Source organism: Pundamilia nyererei, unplaced genomic scaffold (assembly GCF_000239375.1).
Source record: "Pundamilia nyererei isolate P.nyererei 1_Seehausen unplaced genomic scaffold, PunNye1.0 scaffold00099, whole genome shotgun sequence".
Lineage (NCBI taxonomy): Eukaryota > Metazoa > Chordata > Actinopteri > Cichliformes > Cichlidae > Pundamilia > Pundamilia nyererei.
In genome coordinates, this window is record NW_005187500.1 from 1,458,229 (window position 1) to 1,480,488 (window position 22,260).

Consider the following 22,260-nt stretch of genomic DNA (forward strand, 5'->3'; position numbering starts at 1 on the left):
TTTCTCTGCAGTTTATGCAGAGAAACGCATAAACTGCAGAGGTTCATTTTGAGGTTGTTAATAATCTTGTTAATAATCTTGTGACTCATTGGAATAAAGCTAATAATCCTTCAAATAACAAAGTGAAAAAAAGGCCATTGTAATTCTGCTGCTGATGTGCAGCTTTGGTAATGACTGACTTTTGGCTGGTGTGTGTGTGTGTGTGTGTGTGTGTGTGTGTGTGTGTGTGTGTGTGTGTGTGTGTGTGTTTTCCTTCTACTGCCGCAAGACTGGAAATCAGCCCAGGGCGAGCTCGGGTCTCTTTGAAGGCTCAGTGCTGGTCCCTCATCTTTTAATCTAACAGCCTTCTCACCTACTCGATAATTACAGTGTATTTTCTGTGTTCCCTCTAAAGCCTGAGGCATACGCTGCATTTTGAAAAGAAAATCCAGCTGATGAAAATGCATCTTTTGTGTTTTCAGACGTTGATTTATTTTCTTCCCTCTTCGTGCGGCTTCACCTCGAGGCTGTCGGCGTCAGCTGTACGTCGCTCTCTGCGGTTCTCCTCGTCCTGGGCGCACTTCTGCTCATGAATGGATTTCATTAACCGTTGTCTCTAATTACCACGGTCGTCAGTGCACCTGCAGGTGTCGGCTAACCTGATTGGTGTGCTCTGCAGGAGGATTGGCCGCAGCGAGAAAGCAGCAGCCGCCAGTGAAATAAACAACTTTTGTAAAGTCTAAGCTGCTTCCAAGGTGCCGTGGGTGGAAAGCAGAGTTTTATTAAACCTCTGACTGCTGTCCAGGGAGTGGATTGAAGTACTGGCTTGAACACATACTGATGATGACAAAGCAGCACAGCGTGTCACCACAAAGGTCTGCAGACAGATCTATCACATGATTAAAGCTGTCTCCCAGGGCAATGATATCTTGTCACTTGGTTACATTCCCATCTTTTATGATACCGTCAATCGACAGCCTGTCAGAGAAACGCGGCTAAGTTTGTCATCGGAGAGCCCAGCCTGAGCTCGCACTGCCTTGTTTGCCGAGTGCAGCCGGCAGCCAGATTAAAGCAGTGCTGGATGACATTTAAAAAGGTCTGCAGTCCCATTTTAATCAGGTGGCCTGAGAATGTTCTTGTGGGTGAATTGTTCAAATCTACTGAGAACAGAATCTGCGTTTCCTGTTGGAAGTGTAAAAAAATCTGATATTAAACGCGCAGTAATAAAGAAATGTATTTGGCTCTCACCTGTGTCTCCTTTAAAATACCGTTAGTGTCAGCAATGACTTCATCGTGGCCTTTCACTTAAGGGTGCAGCAGAGCAGCTCTCCCCTTTTTCTTTTCCTTTTTTTCCCAAAAATTTCATCTGGTAGATATATTGGAGAAGCTCGTCCCTCGTGAGATATCTCCTGCAGCTGCGTCTGCGATGTGAGACCAAGTTCAGTGCGGGGGTGAATTGAAGTGCACAGTGGAGTGATTCTCAGTTTCCCCCCCTCAGCACAACGCTGATTTCACCACGCTTTACTGGAGTTAATGTGAAAATGAAGCGGTGCTACAGCGAGACCCGGGGCTGACGCCACTGTGAAGAGCGGCGCTAGTGAAGTGTGTCAGGCTTGAGTACGTCTGTCACCGGGGGAGAGAATAATGTGCGATGTGGAAGGTGTAATTTGCAGCGCTGATGGCATTGTTTAAAAAAATAGTGGAAAGAGAGAAGCGGAGGTGAACTTTTGTGGCAGATATCAGAGCTGAAGAGCTCCCTGGATTGTCATAGAGAGCTCTGCTGGCAGCAGAATTGCCTGTGAGCATATTACTGCTGTGTGGGAGGCAGCCGAGGGCTTGTTTTTCTCCCTGCCTCATTCTCTCGGCGTTTCCTGAGAGGAGGACTGGTGATATAGCTGTGTGTACTTCTAGGCTGTGAGCCACCACCTGCTGTAATCTCAAGTGATATAGAGAGCAACAATCACACCACAAATCACCCAGGCAGCTCCCTAACTCATTCACTCGACTGGAAAGAGAAGGTTGGCCTTTTGCAGCACCAGTGTTGGTTTACTGCCCCGGGCTGCCTGCGCCGCCCTCACGCTGACCTCTGCCGTCTGTGTGGGTTTTGGTGTCCAGAAAGCAGGGCTGCCTCTGGAACTTGACCTGATGCGCGGTGGAAAGATGACCTGACCACCGCTGGCCTTTTGTGCATTCTGAGAAACGGCCGCAGTCGAGGATGAGCTCTTTCTCTGCCGGGGGGCGCGAGGTCACCGAGAGGTTGCTGCCCGATCCCTCTAGACTAAAGCATTGTTCCTGCTTTGGCTCAGACACAACTGTAATTCAAATCAGAGCTCTCTTTTGATATTTAATAAGCATGCCTGTTTGGAGAAATAATATGGCGCTCTGAAAGATTTAACTCTGAGGGACGCACAAGTGAAACGGACTGAAGGCGTTTCACCTGTGATCTCTGCTCCTGTTGGTAACCCATCACCCAGCCAGGAGCATTTAATGCACAGCTGGAAGGGCTAAAAAGGAAGCTCAATATCCTGTGCTGCACAGAGGGAAGCTCCCTCCCCCCAGCGAGTACAGCTACAATCACCCAGGCTGCATCTTACAGTGTGGCCATGAAAGCAGCCACTTCAGCCATGCCTCATCTACCGACACGGCCAAACAAAGGTTAACAAATCAAAGGAAGCACTGGTTGATTTAGTGCCTTGCAGATGCAAACAATTGCCCAAGTCCCCATGGAAAAATGAAAAATGTAGTCATTTCCAGCTGGACATATTTTCAAATCCCATGTAAATGTTTGTATTGATCACAGCTCATTAGTCCTGATTGCAGCTATGAAGAAAAGCTTTTCCAGACGTTATAGTTTGGTTGAAACGAGTCTTAGTTCTGCCTTGCTTCCTCTTCTAATATAAGTGTACGCACAGTTTTTATTGGAAGTATTTGTTTGGCATTAACTGCTTGAAGGATGACAAGTCTGCCTGTCACCCTATGCAATCTTGTCTTATTGTGGATTTTTTGGCTGTAGCTGGCGGGGACCACGGCTGTAGCACCATCGGTACAAGTTTGTTGACTGAGGATCGGTTTTAAGGACGTGCTGTAAGTGGGTCTGTTGACACTGAAGAAACACAGTCAGCAGTGTGGGCCAGTCTCCTTCGGTGCCCTCCTGCAACACAAAGAGGTCATTCAGAGTTTGTTCCCCGAGTCCCTGAGGTTAGAGACTAAGTAAATCCATCCATCTTAATGCACTTATTTCAGCACCGGGAGAGCTGGAGGGAGACTGTGTAAACACTCCCATATCCGACATGCCACGCTAAACCCAGAGAGCCTGGAACCCATCAGGCCAAAATTAAAGGTCTACATCTCAAACACAAACATTTAAATGGGCTGAACTCCAGAGATCAAAGTGAAAGGCTTTAGTTTTCCTGCCGCCCTCCCCCGCCACGTCCGCCACACTGAGATATGTGGCGGGTTAGAAGCTGAATGGTGAGTGGCTCCTACTGTACATGTGTGTTTGTCTCAGGTGTCTAAGGTAACATTTTGGCATTTGTTGCCGTAAGGTGGAAGGAATTTTGTGAGCATGCTCAGTTTATTCATGACTGTGGGTTTGAAGACCATACAGAAGCTCTGTGTCTGCCTCCTATGAGGTTGCAGATTCTTTATGTGAATCGTCTATAAATGTCATTTTAACATGTAGCTGCAATTTTTAAAAATTTGTTGTGTAGTTGAAGTCGTTTTTTTCTGTGTCACTGAGACACTGGAAGTAGCAGAAGCGAATAGGAGGGCACCAGTGTCCCGTTCCCAGGAGAGGTCCTCCCCCATCACCGTCACCAGCATCCACTGATCCGTTGTGACACGAGCCACTCTCCTGCCAACTGTGCGGCATTAACAGGGTCAAACCCCCCCACGTGTGCACACACATCCCACTTATCAAGACGCAGCCATTCCCAGCGTGCTGTTGGTGTGTTCAGGCCAATTATGCCTGTGTCAGTCTTTGGTCCCTGTGGCAGAGGTGACATTGCCAAAGAGGGAGAGAGAGAGCAGGCTGCCTTAATGAGGCCTCATGGTGCCTTAGAGGTGAATGTGCATATGAGTGTGTAAGCGCATGCGTGCATGCATAAAAGAAGGATTACTGCATGGGATGATCTACCTTTTATCATGATCTACCATGTGTGTCTGACAGCCGTCTCCCTTCTCAAGGTTTTCACCCTGCAGCCATCAGGCCCTCTGCTTTGTGTTTTGGAAGTAACTGCGGCCCCAAGATGACACCGGAGCAAACCGATTTTGGTTCTTTTCAATTACTTGAGGCATTTTTTTCCCCCAGAAATATGCAGCCACGTTTCTAAAAAGGAGATGGGATTAACACAAGATTTTACTGTCCACTGTGAAATGATTAACTCCTGCAGTGTTGGTGTTGCTCGGAGCAGCGTGGAGGATTTAGTCTGTTTAAAAAGAGCAAAAACAACAGAAAGTCTGATAAAGTAGGAGGTGAATAACGACTCAAAGGGTCGTAGAACATTTTGAAAGGCCGGCCGTACTAAAAGTGTCTGTAATCGTGTCTCCTGTATCACATAAGTGACCACGGCTGTAATCTGTGTGCTCTCACTGCAGGAAGTCAGGATATAGAAGCTTAGAGTGAGATTATGGTGCCATCTTACTGCTGTGGTGTGTTTTTGTGTTTTTAAGTTCTTTCCTCTCCGATCCAGTCTTGTAAAACATACAGAGGGAGAAGTGAAAGTGTAAACACAGCTTGTGAAGACAGAAAGGCTAAGAGAGAGCACGAGCACAAAGACTCTGATCAGGTTTGATGGAAGCAAGGCTTTAATTGCTCCCACAAGAGAAGGGGTTTTACCCTTCTCTCACACACACACACACACACACACACACGCACACACACACACACACACACACACACACACACACACACACACACTCGCTCTGATTCACATAAATATGCAGTACAGAAATAAAGCCCTGATGAGCCCCGGGGCAGATTAGAGAGGACTACAGAGCAGGATCCTGGTTTGTTAGTGACAGTCTGTAGATCCCTCTCCATGTGTTTGTGCTCTGCACACACTGCACGCCTTTCATTTGTTTCAGCCCACATTTCATTCCTTATGCAGGCTACTGACTACGAAAGCCGGCGTGCTGTAAAGCCTTGATAATACTCCGTTGCAGACGGGGATGCGGACGGCCGAGCAAACATTTCTGCTAAGCCTCAGTTATACCTCAGCTGCGCGAGGGTCCGTGAGGGTGCAGGCGCACCTCTGCATGCCTGCCTATTGTTTTGTGACCGCGCAGACTCGACCAAGGAAAGTTTACATTACAGTGCACTAACTACACATGCGCGCCGCACTGTGGACTTACATCTGATGCAAAAGAAGTATAACAGGATGACTCTGTGGCTGTTGGGTCTCCAACCATCCGTGAGTATAAACGAAGCTTTAGAATTTGCTTTTCTTGTCGGCCGCCTGTGGTGCAGGCGTAGTTGGTGCATGTCGACATCTGCACAAACCCTCGCACTTAACATCTAATAATAACATTATGTGGACTCGCAGACACAAAAATATACTTGAGACTTTACAGCAGGCTTCTGTGTTAAACGTACGCCATCGTAACCGCAGACCCCTCTGAAAACCTACATGGGAACTGACACTGTAACCTTTCGCCTGCCTAGAAATGCAAAGATGTGTCGCATCAGTGTTGCAGCTGTCCTGTTCCACACAGCTGAGTCTTCCGACGCATTTCTGGCTCTTTTGTGTTTTTCAGTGGATGAGTGAGAGAATAATAACCTTTACTATAAGAAATAACAAAGTAATGAGCCACACATCTCAACAAACGTCTGGATGGTTTTGGATGCAACGTGTGATTGCATCCAAAAACAGACCAACAAAAAGCAGGGAACCAGGAGGGAACAAAGTCCCAGGATTTTATTGTTTCTATCGTGGCCGGCTCCATATCTAAAGCACCGGGACACAACCACAACGTGACACGTGATGCAGGCCAGAAACGGCGTCGGCCATCGGCGTTGGTTACGTCTCCGCAGAGATTCATGTGCTGCACAGTGATGGCAGGTCAACATCTCCCCCTTGTGTTGGGTGCACTCTAAGCTGGGTGGATGGTGTGTGTGTGTGTGTGTGTGTGTGTGTGTGTGTGTGTGTGTGTGTGTGTGTGTGTGTGTGTGTGTGTAAAATCATGCTGCTATCCTGGAAATGAAATTTTAAGGCATGTGCATTTGATATAAAACAAGCATAACAAACTGCACATTGTTCCATTTTGAAACCCTCTCTTTGGTTCGTCCTCGCTGGCTTTTGGCCACTGTTCTTAGAAGCCTGCCCAAACCCATCAACGTCGGTTGGACCGTCACCATCTGTTACAGATTAAGCTGCTTCTGGAGGGAGCTATTTGATTTCAGGGCTCGAGCATCCTCTCCTTATTCCACGTGTCAGGTTTTACTGTAAACACTGTTGTACAAAAACCAAAATCCCAGAAGGGGGGCCTTTTAAGCCAAGAGCAAACGGGCCGCTGCGCCGGGTTGGGCTTCGTGTCTGGTTTAGCTCTTAGCGTGCTGAGACGGGGGCTCTGCTGGGCCATTTAGAGGCAAAGCTGGGACGCCATGTTTGGAAGCTTTTTCTCTAAACCCCGCATTCAGGCAGTGTGCCGTGTGGTGTTGTGATGTATGAATCCCCTGGCCTCGCCTGACACAAGCGAGCCTGTCTGAGCCCATGTCTTCGCTGAGTAGGAGGCCGTGGACAGAGGCTGCATTGTTCCCCCAAAGTAACCCAAGCTGAGGGCAGCCGCTGCCCAGAGGGGGATATCAAGTTGTTCTCTCCCCACCAACAGCAAATCCCAGCTTAAGCTCCGGGGCTTGACGAGAAAGTAGAGAGGCAGCTGACTGTTTGGACGACGGCACAGTTCAAATAAACAGTTCAAATCCCAACCAGCCTCCCCTGTACTAACCCTCCCTCGCCAAGCGCTGCAGTCCAACAGCCATAGCTCATCACTCCGAAGCTCGCCAGCGGCTCTCGGCTAATTTGCGGTATTATTTTGAATAGTTTGTTGATGTTGCTGCACTGATTTTCTGGAGAAAAAGGATTCAGGAGAAAGTGAGAATTCAGGCCCGGCGTAAACGCGCTGCTTCCTTTTTATTTTCTGAGCAACTTGTACGTTTGCCACCACGTCAGCAGGCCGCACTGCACTCCCCAGCTACGTGAGGACAGGAGAGAAGGGGCAGCCATTAACAGCTTCGTTTCTGCCCCGGGTGCCCCGCTAAACTGACTGCAGTGAAACCTGAGCGAGGCGGTAATGAGACGGCACTTGACACACCCGCACATGCGCTCGCACAGACACATTAGCTGCTTGTGTAATGCCAGTGAAAATGTAAGAAAAGAGGCTGCGTGCAATCGATGCTTCACCAGAACGTTAGACATTTGATCCAAGTGTTCAAGCTGTTGCCTATCTGAGTTTTCCTTCTATAGCTTTAACGCACAGCTCGGGCTCTACTGGGTCCTTGCAAACAGCCTGACTGCGCAGTGTGGACATGTGTAAAACCAGTTGGCCCCGTCTGAAAGAGGCCCAGACTGATGACTCTCTGGGGACAGATTTCTCTTTCCAGCCTTCCATACTTCTCTCCCCAGTGAAATCATGGCGGTGTCAGCGTGTCAGCTCGAGCTGTCACTCTGCGTACTGCTGCAAGCCAGCTCATACTCTACCTCCTGGCTACAGAGAGAAGGGGGGAGGGAGAAGAAAAGAGAAGGAAAAGGGCTTTTTCTGCACTTGACACAGCAGATGAGCTGAGTGTCAGCACCCCTTAGTGCAACTCCAGAGTCTTGAAAATAAGAAAGCGGGAGCCAAAGCTGTCCATCACCTCAGAGAGGCAGCTGCACAATTAGGAGTCACCCCTTCCCCAGGGGCTGCTTTAGTATAGTCCACTATGCTTGGCTGACAAACTGACAGGTCTTCATGGAGGACAGGCCAGCGCTGAGCAGCTCCAGCACTCTAGCCGTGCATCTCAACCAGGACATGTCATGTGTGTGAGAGGGAGGAAGCTGTTTACGAGCCGGGTTTTTATCAGCATGTGACTGTAATTGAGATTTAAGCGCGTCTGTGTTTGAAGTTTATCCGCTCTGATTGTCTATTGTTCCTCTAAGCTGCCACGGTGACTGACAAGAAACACGTGTCGCGGTGCCAGCTGGCGTGCTGCGAGATGCTCGAGTTGTGCTGACACACGTCAGTATTCCCGTCCAGTTCTGTAGACTGAAATAATGTCAGCTCCTGGATAGAAAACAGTTTCATCCACATTTAACTTAAAAGATACAAATAAATCTGTTTGTGTGTCGATGTGTGTTTCACAGCAGGCCTTTGCTGAGGATTCATGTTTGTGCTGGAAATCAAACCCCTCCCTGAAAGCCCACGGCGTACAGCGTGGGGTGTAACTGCACATGGCGTCAGCACAGCACACGACTACTGTGATTGGCTTGTTCTCTACCGTCATTCCTCCTGTGCAGGAAATTCCTGGAGGGAGAATGCTGAAGCTGTGGGGAAGTGAGCATGAAATGGAAAAGATTCCCCCACAGAGGAATCTAAATCGGGCTTTAGTCCCACATAGCAAAGCCTGTATGGCTTGGCCTGCTATAGTTTCACAGCATCTGTATACTCACCTGCAGGAAATGTCCTCCCTGCTAATTTCATGCTGTTGACTGAAAAACAAGCCATCGGCTCCACTTCTGCAAAAGTCCTGTCGCAACATCGAAGTGATAAAGCTAATGGCAAGCAATGTGATGTTTATCCAGCCTTGAACGTATTGTGTAAATCAAAATGCACCCAGCTTAAGTTTAACCGGTAAAGGAATCAGAGGCGTTTCATGGCTGGCTGAGAAAGCGAAGCACTGACACGCGATACGCCTCGGGGAATGACACGCATACAAAAAATGGCCACGTCACATTTTCTTACAGCGATACGAAGCCCTGTGAGAAATCCCAGCAGCTCGCTTGCATACACTGGACATGTCTGAGGTCAAACGGTCTGGTTGGCTCCACAGCTGCCTCGTCTCTCAGTGTAGATTTACACCAGTGTGACAGTGTGTGCACACTGACCAATTGCTGTGGACTGGATGGATCTGACACATTACACGCTACTGTTATTTCAAAGCCTCAGTGAGCCGGAGTACATGACAGCCAGGCCTGCAGAGGATCTGTCAACCGCCGGCAACAAGTGTCCCCCTGAGAGCTGCCCCACACAGACCCCTGGCAGGAGATGTCTATCCCTTTGGCCAGCTTTCCACCCATCCCTTCTGCTGGTCACCTGTGCCAGCATGCCCGTCATCGAGTCCCTGACCCGGCTCTTCTCCCATTACGTTCCCTTCAGCCTGACCTCACACCCTCGGCGATATATAAAGATTTGCTCTCTAAAGGAGAGCTAGAAATGAGACACTGTCCCGCCACTGATCCCACTGCTGCATCCTCATATGCACATAGAGATGGTGATGGTGGAGAGGGTGAGGGCCAGTTTCAGGGGGAAGGTGACCTAACACTTTAGACCCAGAGAGCTTGTCTAAGACGGAAAGATTTTCCATGTTGTCGTTCTGAACGCAGTTGAGAGCGTTACAGAAACAGCTGTAATCAGACCTGCTGTGGGTGGAAGAATATTTTCGCTGCAGCTCTCTGTTAGTAAATGTCTTCGTTATGACTCAGGAGAGAGGAGACGGAGCACATTGTGTCAACAAAGAGAGTTTCAGTGCAGTGCCGACGGATGCTAGCAAAGGTAGGAGACGGGACAGAGAGCCTCTCTGCTCCTTTCTGTCGCTCGTGTGTTTTCCTCCTCCCATTTGCCGCTTGTACGCTTGTCATGCTGTAAACATGTGTAAGTGCTTATTGGCTGTGGTCTGGCAGCTGATCTTCTATGGCTTTGCATCTGTCAGAAGAGCTCCGAACATTCATTGGCTTATGAAGCCCAATTACCCGAGATTGCTACCATTTCACAGAGGATCACAGTCACAGACGATCTTTCTCAGAAGAGGAGTCGAGGTTTTATGTCTCGGTTAACCACACGCGCCGCGCACCACGACCTCGCCGCGCGTACGCGCACACGCAGCCACACTATTTATATTTATATACGCACTTGGCTTCTCATCTCATGCTTTGGCTTCCCGTCTTGTAATACAAAATTCATAAACTAAATGAGACAGCCATGAAATATAGATGTTCAGAGAGGCGGCTTAACAACTCTCCCCCACCTCCCACTGCTTGTGGCCTTTTGCTCAATCACAGCTTGTTAAAGCAGCAGTTTGTGTTACTGTGAGGTGATATCAGCAGGCTGTGGTATTCTCACTGAAAGATTACACATGTCACGCTCTCACAGCCAGAATAGTTGCCCCGCTCACCCCAAACCTCCCCCCAGCCACCAGCTTTATTTCTGTTTGGTTTCCCCTTCGCCTGCCACCCCTGGGAGTCTAGGACTAATAAAACAGCTCCAGTCCAAGACCCTCCACAGGGCGAGATGTCCAAGCGTTGCAACCCGACACCCCTCGCAGCTCTGGCTTTAGAGAGCTGCTGACATGACAGAGAATCCTGGAGAGCCAGCAGGGGAGCATTCATCACTGTCGGCCCACAGAGCCCTAAACACCCATCTGGGGAATGTCCAATACGCATACATGTGCACGGTGAACCCCCCCTTGCTGAGAGGTGCCTCGAAACTCTGGAGACGCAAAGAGGCATCACTGAGTGTGATGTTACCGCTCTTAAAGCAGCTAATGCTGTTAAAGTCTTTAGAGCTGAAGCAGGGAGGGATAAGGAGCTAATAGACGGGAGATTCTCTGGAGGCTTTAGCTGTGAGATCAGGGGCAACGCTTGCCCAGCTAAGGTTACTGCAGCTGGGTTTCAGCTTCTCTGGAACTAATATCGTGAGGCCAAAGTCTCGAGTCTTCTGACCAACATCGTATTTAGAAATACTTGGTTAGAATAATGGAAATACCCACTTCCACCCAGTAAAACTCCACCAGACACTCACAGAAAGCCTCTGCAGGGGTGACGGTTGATTGATGGGGATAATCCTGTGCACAGCTCAAGTCGCTGAACTGGTTGTCAGCTGTCTGGATCATCTTTATTTGTTCTACATTTGTATAATTTGCAAATCTGGAAGATAATTTGCATAATTTGCAACGTTTGTCTTCCTTGGAATAGCTCCGTACACGATCTGTGCGTGGTGTGTGCGTTCTCCAGCGCTCAGGACTGAAACATGAGCGATCCCTCACATGTCTTTTGCTAATATATCCTCCATGCTGTTACGTTGGGAAAAGATGGACTTTGCTGCTAATGCGAAGCAAGTTTTGTATTAATTGAAGGGCTGGATTGCAGTGAGCCCGGACGTCATAAAGCTGCAGAGGCATGAAAAGAAAGGAGCCCTTTGCTGTGGACTGAGTGTGCGAGCTCTGGCAGAAACTGGTGGCCTGCTGTTTATTGTTCTCTTCTGTGTGGGAGGGAGATCTGTTAAAGATGTCTGCCATTAATGCGACTGCAGGCTTCATTAAGAACAAATAAACAGAAACCGGTCCCTCACCGAGGAGCTCTTTGGGGAACATATGCTGTCTAAAGCACTCCCGAGGTCAGAGCGCTGTCAACACTTGCTGCTCAATTACAATCTAATTTTGTTGTTAAACAAAATATGGAGAAAGGAGAGGAGCAAGTGTCAGGGAGTAAATGGTCCCATGCTAAGACCTGAGGATGGAAAACACGGGAATGGGAATGTTTTCAGTTGTCTGGAAGCCCAGCTCTGCACAGGGAGAGATCCAGATTATAATTAATGTTTACTGAGGCATGCCAGTGAGCGGCAGAGTTTTCAGCGAGGGCCACAAATTCTTGTTCGTGGCTGTGTGCGCACTTTAATTGATTGAAGTTGAGCAAACGGCCTCTCTGTGTTTATGTGAGGCAGGATGATGCTTTCAGACGACGCTGCGTGAAGGACGAGCACAGCCTCTCAGAGTGCTTTGAATCTAGCATCAGCAGCTCTATAGCAAATGAACCAGTTTCTTCTGATTGCCTGATGCAGAGCACGAGCGTCTCCGCTGCAGTGCGCTAACTCTGCTGATTTTTGCACAACAAGAGTGTTGAAGCGGTGACAGTGGAGCATCAGAGGTCTCTCTGGGGGTTCATAGTTTTTTTTAATGCTTTGCTTTTGCAGCCTATCGATGCACCGCAGTGCTCAAGCCCACGCGCTACATTTGTCTCACCATATCCAGCGAGGTCCAGCCTACATCTTCTGGACTGGCAGTCAGAATGATTTCATTAAACATTAGTTACACAATAATATGTCGTCAAATGATTTAACGATACTTACAGTGTTGGTTGGTTGATCCACACTGTTTCCCTTAAATTTGCCACAGATATTAACGATCTAATAATTTTTCTAATAATCTTCTCTCTGATTTGATATTTTAGGCTTTTGGCACTTCAACATTAGATAGATTAACATAAAGAATATTTATGGTGTCAGGTGGATTACAGTGATTTCGGATGATTGTTTATGAAAGCTGTCAAAAACATTTCAGTCCCATCACTCTCAGTTTCTCTTTATTTTAGTGCTACTTAAAAATATTCATCATACCAGCTCGATGTCAGCATGTAGGTGTGGTGACATTAGCCTTCAGCTGCCACTCTAACGCTGCCACTTCATCACGGTTCCTCCGTTTGTGGAAAGTGGCTCTCTCAGCGGTTCACTGGACTCCTAAAGTTTTAGCTTTGTAACATTTTCTAGACTGACTGTTTCTTATTTGTTGCTGAGCTTATTTAAATCATAGCCCGATGTGTTGCTTTCAGAGCTCTTTTAGCCTGCTTCATATTGTCAGGTTCTATTTAAGTGCTTTCTTGGGTGAACAGGCCGGGCTTTGGCTGGTGAAATTGAGCTCAGCTGTCCAAAAAACGTGGTTAATCGCTGATAATTGATGTGGGAGCAGTTACTTTTTCAAGTGGGACTAGATGGGTTTGGATAGCTTCCCCCCCCCCTAATAAATTAAGCCATCATTTAAAAACATTATTATATTTACCTGGGTTATCTTTGTGTAGTGTTAAATTTTGTGTGTGCCTGTCTTCCTTTCCGACAGAAGACCTCTGTACAGGACAAACTCGCAGTCACTGCCAGAGGTTACCTGCTGTTGCATCATCTGCTGTCGTGTTAGTATCTAATGTGCAGCAGCGTGTCCCTGCAGACCCCCCCTCTGCTGTTGGCACCTGTTTCCTAGATGTTCTCAACATGTGCCGTGATGATTGAGATTTTGTTTATTGCAACTTGTGCTGTCCTTAGTCAGAAATCAACCAAAGCAGGGATTTCTAGAACAATTTAATTACAGTTTCTGTGACATTTCTTAAACTTTTTTTACATTATCTATAAAACTGCACTATTTTATTTGTAGATGACAATTTTTCAAAGTGAGTTTTAAGAATTTTGTTAATAAGTAATTGTGTAGATTATACTTCTTATGGCATTCTTGTCGCACACAAGACCATCAAAGCTGTCGTCCTCTGCTAGCATAGCACAGCAGGTTCAGGTCTCTCTGAATTTCACCTCTGCTCTCTACATAACTGTACACACAGCGGTCACGGCTCAGCTGCCAGTCCCGTGGCTCCTGCTATGTGTCAGGTTGTTGGTTTTGTGTGGTTGGAGCCCTGAGATCCCTGGCAGGTTGAAATCCCATAAACGAGTATGAGGGTTTCAAATGTATCTAGCGGCTATTTTGAGGAGGGTGAGACGGAAGAGGTGACGGCAACGAACAGAAGCCTGGGATGTCACGCAGGTCTCTACAGACATCGCTTTGTCAGGATGCCTCCCGACCTGGGTGTAGCTGTCACTCGCACATGAAAGAGACGGATCTGCTTTGGCTGGAGTTGGGCAGTAATGTATTTTGCAGAAGGACAGGTGCTGACCTGCCAGTTGCACTTTTAAACCGCGATGTTGTTGCCACTTGTTGTTAATCACTTCCATGTGCCAGGCTGTATTCAGCAACGACATTGAAATATAATATGCTAAATTAATCCCCTTGTGTGCCGCAGTAATGACCTGACACTATATTAAACTACCTAATGTTGTGCAGCTCACTTTGTCAGGCCTGCTGTCGCTCCCTCTGTGGATCATTGCGCTGCAGTAGATCGGTTTCTCTCTCTGCACCAAACCAAACACCTTCCTGCAGGACTGTGACCCAAACAATACAGCGCTCTATTAAGCAACGTGATATTAGGGTTGCATTAAAACTGTACGGCAGAACATTTACAGCCGAGGTAGATGAAAAGCAGAGCACGACAACTGAACTTCTGCTTCTAATAACACCTAAAAGGGCCACAGGCTCCTGATCCATGCTCATCATGTTGTCTCTTGTATCTTAATGTTAATACAGTTTATTCATTTCACCCAAATCACAGCTGTAATCTAATCGTTGCGAGGCAGCATGTCATTTTAACCAGGTAGGTGGATAGAAATCAGACGTGGTGCTGTGCAGCTAATGCTCTGTGAACAATAGAAGCTGGCTCTTCCCTGGATAGTGACTTATCCCTCTAAGTCTCTCATTGCGACTCCTGACAGCTGCACCTAATGAATGGCTTTCCTCCACACACACACAGACACACACAGCCCTTCGATGCCCCTCCAGCCTTTGGCTCGCCTGCTAAGCAACGCACTCGCAGGCTTCAGTTTTTTACTTGCACCTACAAGTGCAACATGCTGCTTAAAAAACTGCAATAGTGAGAAAACAGCAGGGCTCTACATTTTCAGAGCCCCAAGTGGGAATTGCACTTATTTGTTTCCAGGGATGAAGAAGACTGACAAATGAACCCTCGCGGGAGGGAAGCTGGCATATTCTCTTCTTCCTGCCTCACACGGCCCTAGAGTATTCATTATGACCAGAATAGACACCTTCTTTTTAGCGTGTTAGCACATTCTCAAAACAAGCCTTGGACCGCAGGGACCCAGAGGTGCAACAGGAGCCTTGAGAATTGGGAATTTCTTCTCTCCCTGTCTGCTGTGGTGAAGCTGTTTGCCAGCAGCAGCCTCTCTTGACTGGTAATAGCATCAGTAAGTGGAGAAGATTGACATAGATTAGGGTGATGGATATAAGCGCTGCTGGGTTTTCTTCATTGATGCACATGAGAGTAGATCGGAGATGTGGAAGCGGCACACAGGAGTGGTTGGCTAGCTTTAAAGAGACCCTCGTCTATTTTGCAACATTTTTCTCTTACTGGACTGCGTTAAAGAGACAGAGACCATTCAACACAAACACATGGCAGGCTTGCGAAGTGTCCTTTTGTCTCCTGACAGGCTGGCAGATGTCCCGGGAAGCTCTTCCGTGTAGAGCGGGAGTCAATAGCCGTTATTTTGATCTCGCACCAGAATTGACCTCCCCTGACCTTATCTGTAATATTACGTGCACCTGGGGCTGCTAATACCTCGCTTAGCATTTCAATGCTGAACGTTAGAGCTCTGTTAGCTCAGCCTGCTCCCATTGGAGTGTCTCAGGGGGGTAGTGTCAGGGAGATGGAAGCCACCAGTGACAGGCGGCTGCTCTGCAGTGCGGGTTGCCGCCTCAGCCCAGGGGAACTGGTTCCCATCTACACCTCTTTGGCAGGTAAAGGATTTAGCTGCTTCACCAAGGGGGAGGAGGAGCCCTTGCCCCAGCTCTAAACCCCCCTGAGGCCCAGAGAGAGCTAATTACAGTTTATGTATGCACTGTCATCTCCCATGAGCCTCTCTGCCTCTGGAGGAGTCAAGCTGGTGGCTGATGTCTGAGCACTTTGTTCTGTAGGAGGAGGTCCCTGCAGAGAAATACCCCGGACAGAGCTTATTATCCTTTTTTTTAAGTTCAGCATTGCACAGCGCTTAGTCATTCTTTAGATGCAGTCATTTTGGACTAATGGAGTCCAAACAGGCCGTTTAAATGACACGTAATTGCTGTTGCTTAGCAATTACATGTCAGATGGCTATCACACTACATGCAAAGCTGAATTCATTCCCTGAAATGTTTTTACCCCACACAGTGCTCTTTTTATGCATATCATCAGTTGAGCTAGTTTGCATGTGGTAAAGAACATGCATCGGTGTTTCCAGAGAAGATTAGCACAACTGCACGTACTATTTGAATAAGCTAATTTTTCAACTGTAGAAGCGATGAAAAGGTGAAAGGCAGCAGAAACCTGATAAACGGCAAAAACTATGCACACACATCTGCACGCTGTCGCTATTATTCAGCTCCAGTTTGCCTCTGGTATGGAACAGATCTCAGTTTGTGCAAGGTGCATGGAAAAGTGCCTCATTAAAAATGTAATGTGGCCTACAAGTGAAAGCACAGAAAACGAGAATGCTCTTAAAATGAAGGTCTTGAGTACAATGCACTACTGGTTCACTCTGAACAAGCAGAACACTTTTTGGTTCGTGTCGTTCCCCCCGGGGACGGTGTTAAAGGCTGCAGTGGTGTTTGTGCTGGCAGAGCCTGAGGAAGGTGTGTCAGTATGAGGAGGAAGAAGGAAAAACTGTGTCTGTTTGTGGAGCTGTCAGCTGATAAGCTCACACACCAAACATGACAGAGGAGATGTCACTAACAAGGACAGGAGCTGCTCACACTCACAGCTCACTCACTGTAGTGTCTGCAGTAGGGGGCTGTGGCTCTGCAGGTACAGCAGGTCGTGTGTTGTTTGGAAGCTTCGGTCTTTGGTTCCTCGGGTCCACCTCAGGATATCGTTGCATGTTAAAATGACATCATCGATACATTCATTGTGGCACGTCACGGTTAATCTGCGCCTTTTATCTGTTTTTAACACTTGTTTTTGTGCAGTTCCAGATTTTGGCATCGATGTGCTCTCCACCAATGGCAGCCAGGAGCCTCACGGCCCAGGCCTCCTCAAGGTGTCAGGCCTAGAACGCAGTCAGGAGAGGAGCCAGGAGAGTTGCAGAGACAGCCAGCTGCCTGTACCCAGCACCCCCAATCCACCTTTGTCCCCCCCAACCCTCCCCGTGTCACTGCCCCAGCCCCAGCCATCCATCCCCCAGACCCCGTCCCCTCTTCGAACCCAGCCAAACGGGCCCACTCAGCCTTTAAACCACCTGCCCCCACGCTCAGAGGCTCTTCCCAGGCCTCAGTCACCCGCAGCCCTGCCTCTTGCCCAGGGCCAAGAGCCCTCACCAACCCCCCCTCCCCGGCACCAGCACCAGCCTGAAGTGCTATCCCACCCGAGGCCTCCACCTACACCTAGCCTTCACCCACACCCACCATCTCCCGCCCTTCCGAACCACCACTCTCACCAGCAGCACCCCATCCAGTCAGGGTCTCACCGGCCCCCATCGCGCTGCCACCCCCGTCCCCTTTCTGCCTACAACAGCCTCAGCCTCAACGGCCACAGGTAAGCTACTGTCAGACAGCCTCGAAGTGCATGGGAAAAAAAGCTCCACACACCCACAGCTCTCATGTTCTCACATGCTCTAATGCAGAAAATTCATGCAGAGCTGTTCAGGCAACACCTCCATATTCACACACACTTGAAAATTCAAGAATATCTCTTGAGCTGGAAGTGCATATACGGCCCGATCAGTATGTAAATTGCCATCAGGAAGTCCCCCAACCAAACTGTAGCGCTGATTATTAACAGCGGAATAAAAGGGCCACACTGCACCCTGAGTGCTGGGCTTTTTTTTAATCCACCCACACATCTGAGCTCGGACTCCCAGTAGTTTGGTGTAACCTTGAATCACCATATTGTTCATGTTTCATGGATTTAAGGCTGTTTTGGATGAAAACAGAAGGAAAAGTGGCTCAGGAGACATTTTCCTAATTTAAAAGGATCTTCTGTGTATTCAAATATGTAGTTTATTTCATTGAAAACAATAGCAGCTAAGCTTCTTCTATCGTATCAGTTGAGAAGCACCGAACCCTGTGAGCCTCTCCATTAATGTTAGACCTTGAGATAGCTCCTTCAGAAGCCACTCGGTCCCAACAACAGCTCTGCCTAGCAGGCTCTCAGGACTTGGCTTTCTCTGCCTGACTCTGCGCCAGCTCTGCCAGTCTGCCAGCGTGCCAACAGGGCCTGGCACCCGCATGTGAATAATCACGGCTGGGGCCCACAGCGACGAGCGAGCGCTGCAAATGAGCTTTTAGGCTTAGTGCGTGGAGCTGTGGAGACGCTAGCTCCGTGACTGCCCCGGGGGAAACCCACACACACTACAAAAGACTGTTTGCTCACACACGCCCTCTCGCCCTCTCATCCCATTTCCGATGCACATGTTCTGTACCTGGCTGTGGAGGAAGTGCCTTAGCAGAAGCTGTTCAAAGACAGATGCTCGTTCTGTTATGTTTGCCAGCGGCGGTTTATTTGCATCCGAGGCTGCTGCGAACGGGGTTTTCGCAGATCGTGTTTGCCCTGGATTCTGTGAAGCACGAGACAGAGACGGGGAGGCATTTGTAAATGGAAGGCAGCTGAGGCGTGAAAACGGCGTGCTAGGAACTGAACGTCAGAGCAGATGGAGACGAGGGGATGTGGAGGAACAAGTGTTAATTTTGACTGATCACGCCTGGCTTAACCACTTATCTGCCTTTTTCTCTCTCTCTGTCTTAATCTTTACAGCAGTAGCAGGAGCAGCACCCCAGGCACCAAGCCCCACGGACCCCCTACGCCCTCCCTGCACCTCCCCCACCACCCACCGCCTCCTCCGGCAGCCGCGGCAGCCTCCACTTTTCCCTTGGCCTTGCCCACTAACCAGAATAACCCCCACAGCTTCCCGTCTGCCTTGCAGTCGTCTCCACACCCACACCACCCCAATATGTTTGCTCCTCCAGCAGCCTTGCCTCCACCGCCACCATTGACGTCTAGCACCCTGCCAGTACCCGGACATCCTGCTGCTGGGAGTGCCTACTCAGGTAAACAGCACAAGCAGCTCGCAGATGTCTCCACATCGCCCCCAAGTGGTTTGACAGAGGACTGCACATTTGACTGCAAAAGCAATCAGCAGGTTCTTATTTAAACCAGTTGTTGCCGGGAAGCTCGAGACACATGACAAGTACATAATGAATGATGGACGCAGAGCGGCATTTCATTTTGAAGCATTCGATACGCAGAGACGATGCACATGCTGCCCTGGTAATTATTTAAAGAAATAAGCAGCCACGTCCAAGATGATCCACGTGCACGTCATGCCATCGCTTTGTGTGTTTATAGTTGTGTGGACAGTTCAAGTTCACACTCTCGGTCTGCACGCATTACAAAAGCGATCACAGAGCCTGTGCACATTTCTGCGCGGTGCTGTCAAGCTAAATGTCAGGGTCAGTGCGGGGAGGGGCTCTAGCAACATTCCCAGAACGTCCATTTCACCTGGAACGGCGATCATGTGCAACAAATCAATTTGGTCAATACGGGACGGAGCGAGCTGGATGTTTTCCAAAGATACTAATGAAATTTTTATGAAGAGAAAATTCCAGCCGCGCTCCCAGCCCAATAAAGCCTGAAACGAATGCAGAAGATATTGTAGCGAGCCACTGTGGAATAGGAAGGATAAGGTTACTCTGGAGGAGATATAATCTCTCAAGGCTGGGTTTGTTGAATTTAGAAGAAAAGCCAATGATTACTTGAAATCCATTCTTCACAAAGGTTATTAGAAAAAGCCGATCCGCGCTCTCAGAGGGGCTCGAGTGTATCGAATCGCCACATTTTGGCAGTTCCAGCAGTCAGACGGTTCTAATCATGTCGAGCTTCGCTTCGAGGGAAAATGACACGCTGGTAATCACCACCATTTCCTGCTTGTTTCCTTTTTTGACAGCTTGGCTTCTTATTTTGATGACGTACAGAGCTGTCACACGGGAGCGCGAGGTCCTCCAGGGGTCTGCGTGTGACCTACAGCTGGGCGGACTGTAGGGGGTCTTAATTAAAGAGAAATGTATTTAAAGTTCTCAGATGAGGGTTATTTGAGTCTGCAGCTCTAATTGCTAATAGCGCTCTGCTGTCCTAATGCTCCGCCCTCTTCTCTACAGAGCAAGACCTTCTGCGCCAAGAGCTCAACACCCGTTTCCTGGCGTCCCAGAGCGCCGACCGCGGTGCCTCGCTTGGCCCCCCGCCCTACCTGCGCACTGAGTTCCACCAGCATCAGCACCAGCATCAGCACCAACACACCCACCAGCACACCCACCAGCACACCTTCACGCCCTTCCCACACGCCATCATGCCCACCCCAGCACCGCCCATGGTGCGTACCCCTGCCAGAAATGTGAGGATAAGTAGAACACACCTGTGTTGGGTTGGGGCGGTGGGCGGGGCAGGGGTCTACGTTCTCGTAATGACTTCTACATGTGCGGAGCGGTGGGCGGCTATGGCACCAAAAAGTGTTTTCGCGTTGCGGTTTGGGAGCGCGAAGACTTCGTATTTTATTTTTTAAATACTCTGACATGTGTGAGAGCGGCACGCCGTGGGGACCTGCGGGTTTCTGTGGCGGCCGTTCAACGATGACCGTGCGCGTCCGTCCACGCCACAGCGATGCCTTTATTCTCCCACAAAGCCTTTCTAGTGTTTTCTCTGGCATACGCTGAGACTCCAGACTTGAACGCTGTTATTTTCTAAATTGGCAATAACTTGCCCTGGAGCATGTTAACTTCAGAGCCAGCTTTCAGAACATAATACACTTAATTCATTCTGATTTTAATGACATCATTTGGTCCCATTTGGGGGTTTTCATTACTGGCAAATGTATTGCATTAAGAGCCGCGCAGTTTGGGAGAGAACCACAGGCAATGGGTGCCTGAACCTCAACTCTCACAAACACATACACATTTGTAACTGCCTGACCCACAGAGGTTTGCTTGGCTCTGATGATACCTCAAAGGCAGCATAGCGAGGCCTCTGACAGCTAATGAGGCCATAAAAAGGCTCTTTATGGCTGCAGTGTTTAGTCTTGACTGTGGAAATGTTCGCCCTGAGCCTGCGCCGCACCACTAAAAGCCAACCAAATGAGAGCCAGCTCATGCTAGTTTACAAGGTCTTCAGATGATCAGGAAACGGGGGAGGATGAAAACATTGTGGCGCGGGGAGTAGTTGAACTTGGATCCCGCTCGGTAGACGTCTTAGATCTTCATCTATAATCGTATTTTCGGTTTTAAATGCAGTTTGTGATGTTTTTTTGTGTGTTGGCCTGAAACAAAAGAGGCCAATCTTTGTACTTAGCTCTGTTTCATTTCTCCTACAGTTTGACAAATATCCAACAAAAGTCGACCCCTTCTACAGACACAGTGTGAGTTTCTCTACTGCGTACTAGCTTCCAGCTTCAGATTTGTTGCTTGCCCATTTTGCCATTTCAGCCCATGCACCGTACATCTGCTTCCTAACGGTTACTGCTCCATGTCACCCTTCGGCCGTAGCTAATGATGTGATGCAACAGATCGGGATTCTTAAATCCTGGAGTTTAACAGTTACTGTGTGCATGTGATGATAAACACAGTTGCTACGTTACCTCTCTGTCTCGCTTATTTCCTTTTTTCCAGTCACCAGCAGTGGCGTCCTCAAAATTATTATTCAATAAAGGCAAATGATTTCAACCACTGGACTCGCTGTCCTACCGTTTTGCTGAAATTTTCAGAGCGTGCTCCTGCCTAGTGTGCTTTTTCTACAGACTATTAAACTGATTTGTCCTCGATAGCTAGGAGGCAGATTTTACTATCATAAAAACCTATTTGTATTCAGATCGACCCGCTTCCTAGTTTGTTTTTAAGTGCTTCCTAGTTTGTTTTTAAGTGCTTCATCTTTTTTTGTTTTTCCCCCGCTGGTATAATGGTCCCGGCAAACACGCTGAAAGCATTCCTTCTCTATAAAACATAGTGGCATCTTAATACTTGGTGCACAAGAGGAGTGGAGTTGCATTTAAAAAGCTTGCAGCACACCCTCGAGTCCAGCTTTAAAGAATTCCAATGCGCGACTGCAGCAATGCAAGCACGTTTGCCAAACACGCACTCGTTACTTTGGCTAATATGACTGTTAGGGACAATTATGCAAAGCAGATGATTGCATATCTGTTTCTCTACATACAGATACGTTTATGAAAGCCTTGAGCGCTTGTTTGACTTACTTGTGTTTTGCGTGTATTACAACATTCGGCTTTTCATATCAAAGGAGGTTTTTTCTCCTGATTTAAATCCAGCGGGAACAAGCAGTGAATATTTGATAAACAAGCCGTTTGTGTAACACGTAGGCAATCATTTGTAACTAAGCAGTCACTGCGATTAAACTGCGAGGTTTAAACACCACCACAAACTGCCTGCTCTGTTTAGACTGACTCATAAAGCCGCAT

At 48.3% G+C, this 22,260-nt stretch overlaps 1 protein-coding gene across 8 annotated transcripts in view; it reads left to right on the plus strand.

Annotated features, from left to right (window-relative positions):
- auts2a (activator of transcription and developmental regulator AUTS2 a) overlaps window positions 1-22,260 on the plus strand; it is a 335,293-nt gene that overhangs the window by 298,731 nt on the left and 14,302 nt on the right. For 6 of the 8 annotated variants that reach the window (XM_005740357.1, XM_005740356.1, XM_005740354.2 and 3 more), the window contains 4 exons: window positions 16,775-17,339; window positions 18,558-18,850; window positions 19,958-20,190; window positions 21,163-21,207. In XM_005740357.1, the coding sequence (XP_005740414.1) occupies window positions 16,775-17,339; window positions 18,558-18,850; window positions 19,958-20,190; window positions 21,163-21,207 (1,136 nt within the window). Of the gene's footprint in view, window positions 1-8,600; window positions 9,727-16,774; window positions 17,340-18,557; window positions 18,851-19,957; window positions 20,191-21,162; window positions 21,208-22,260 lie in introns of those variants that run through there. The other 2 variants (XM_005740360.2, XM_005740358.1) reach the window with 2 other exon arrangements.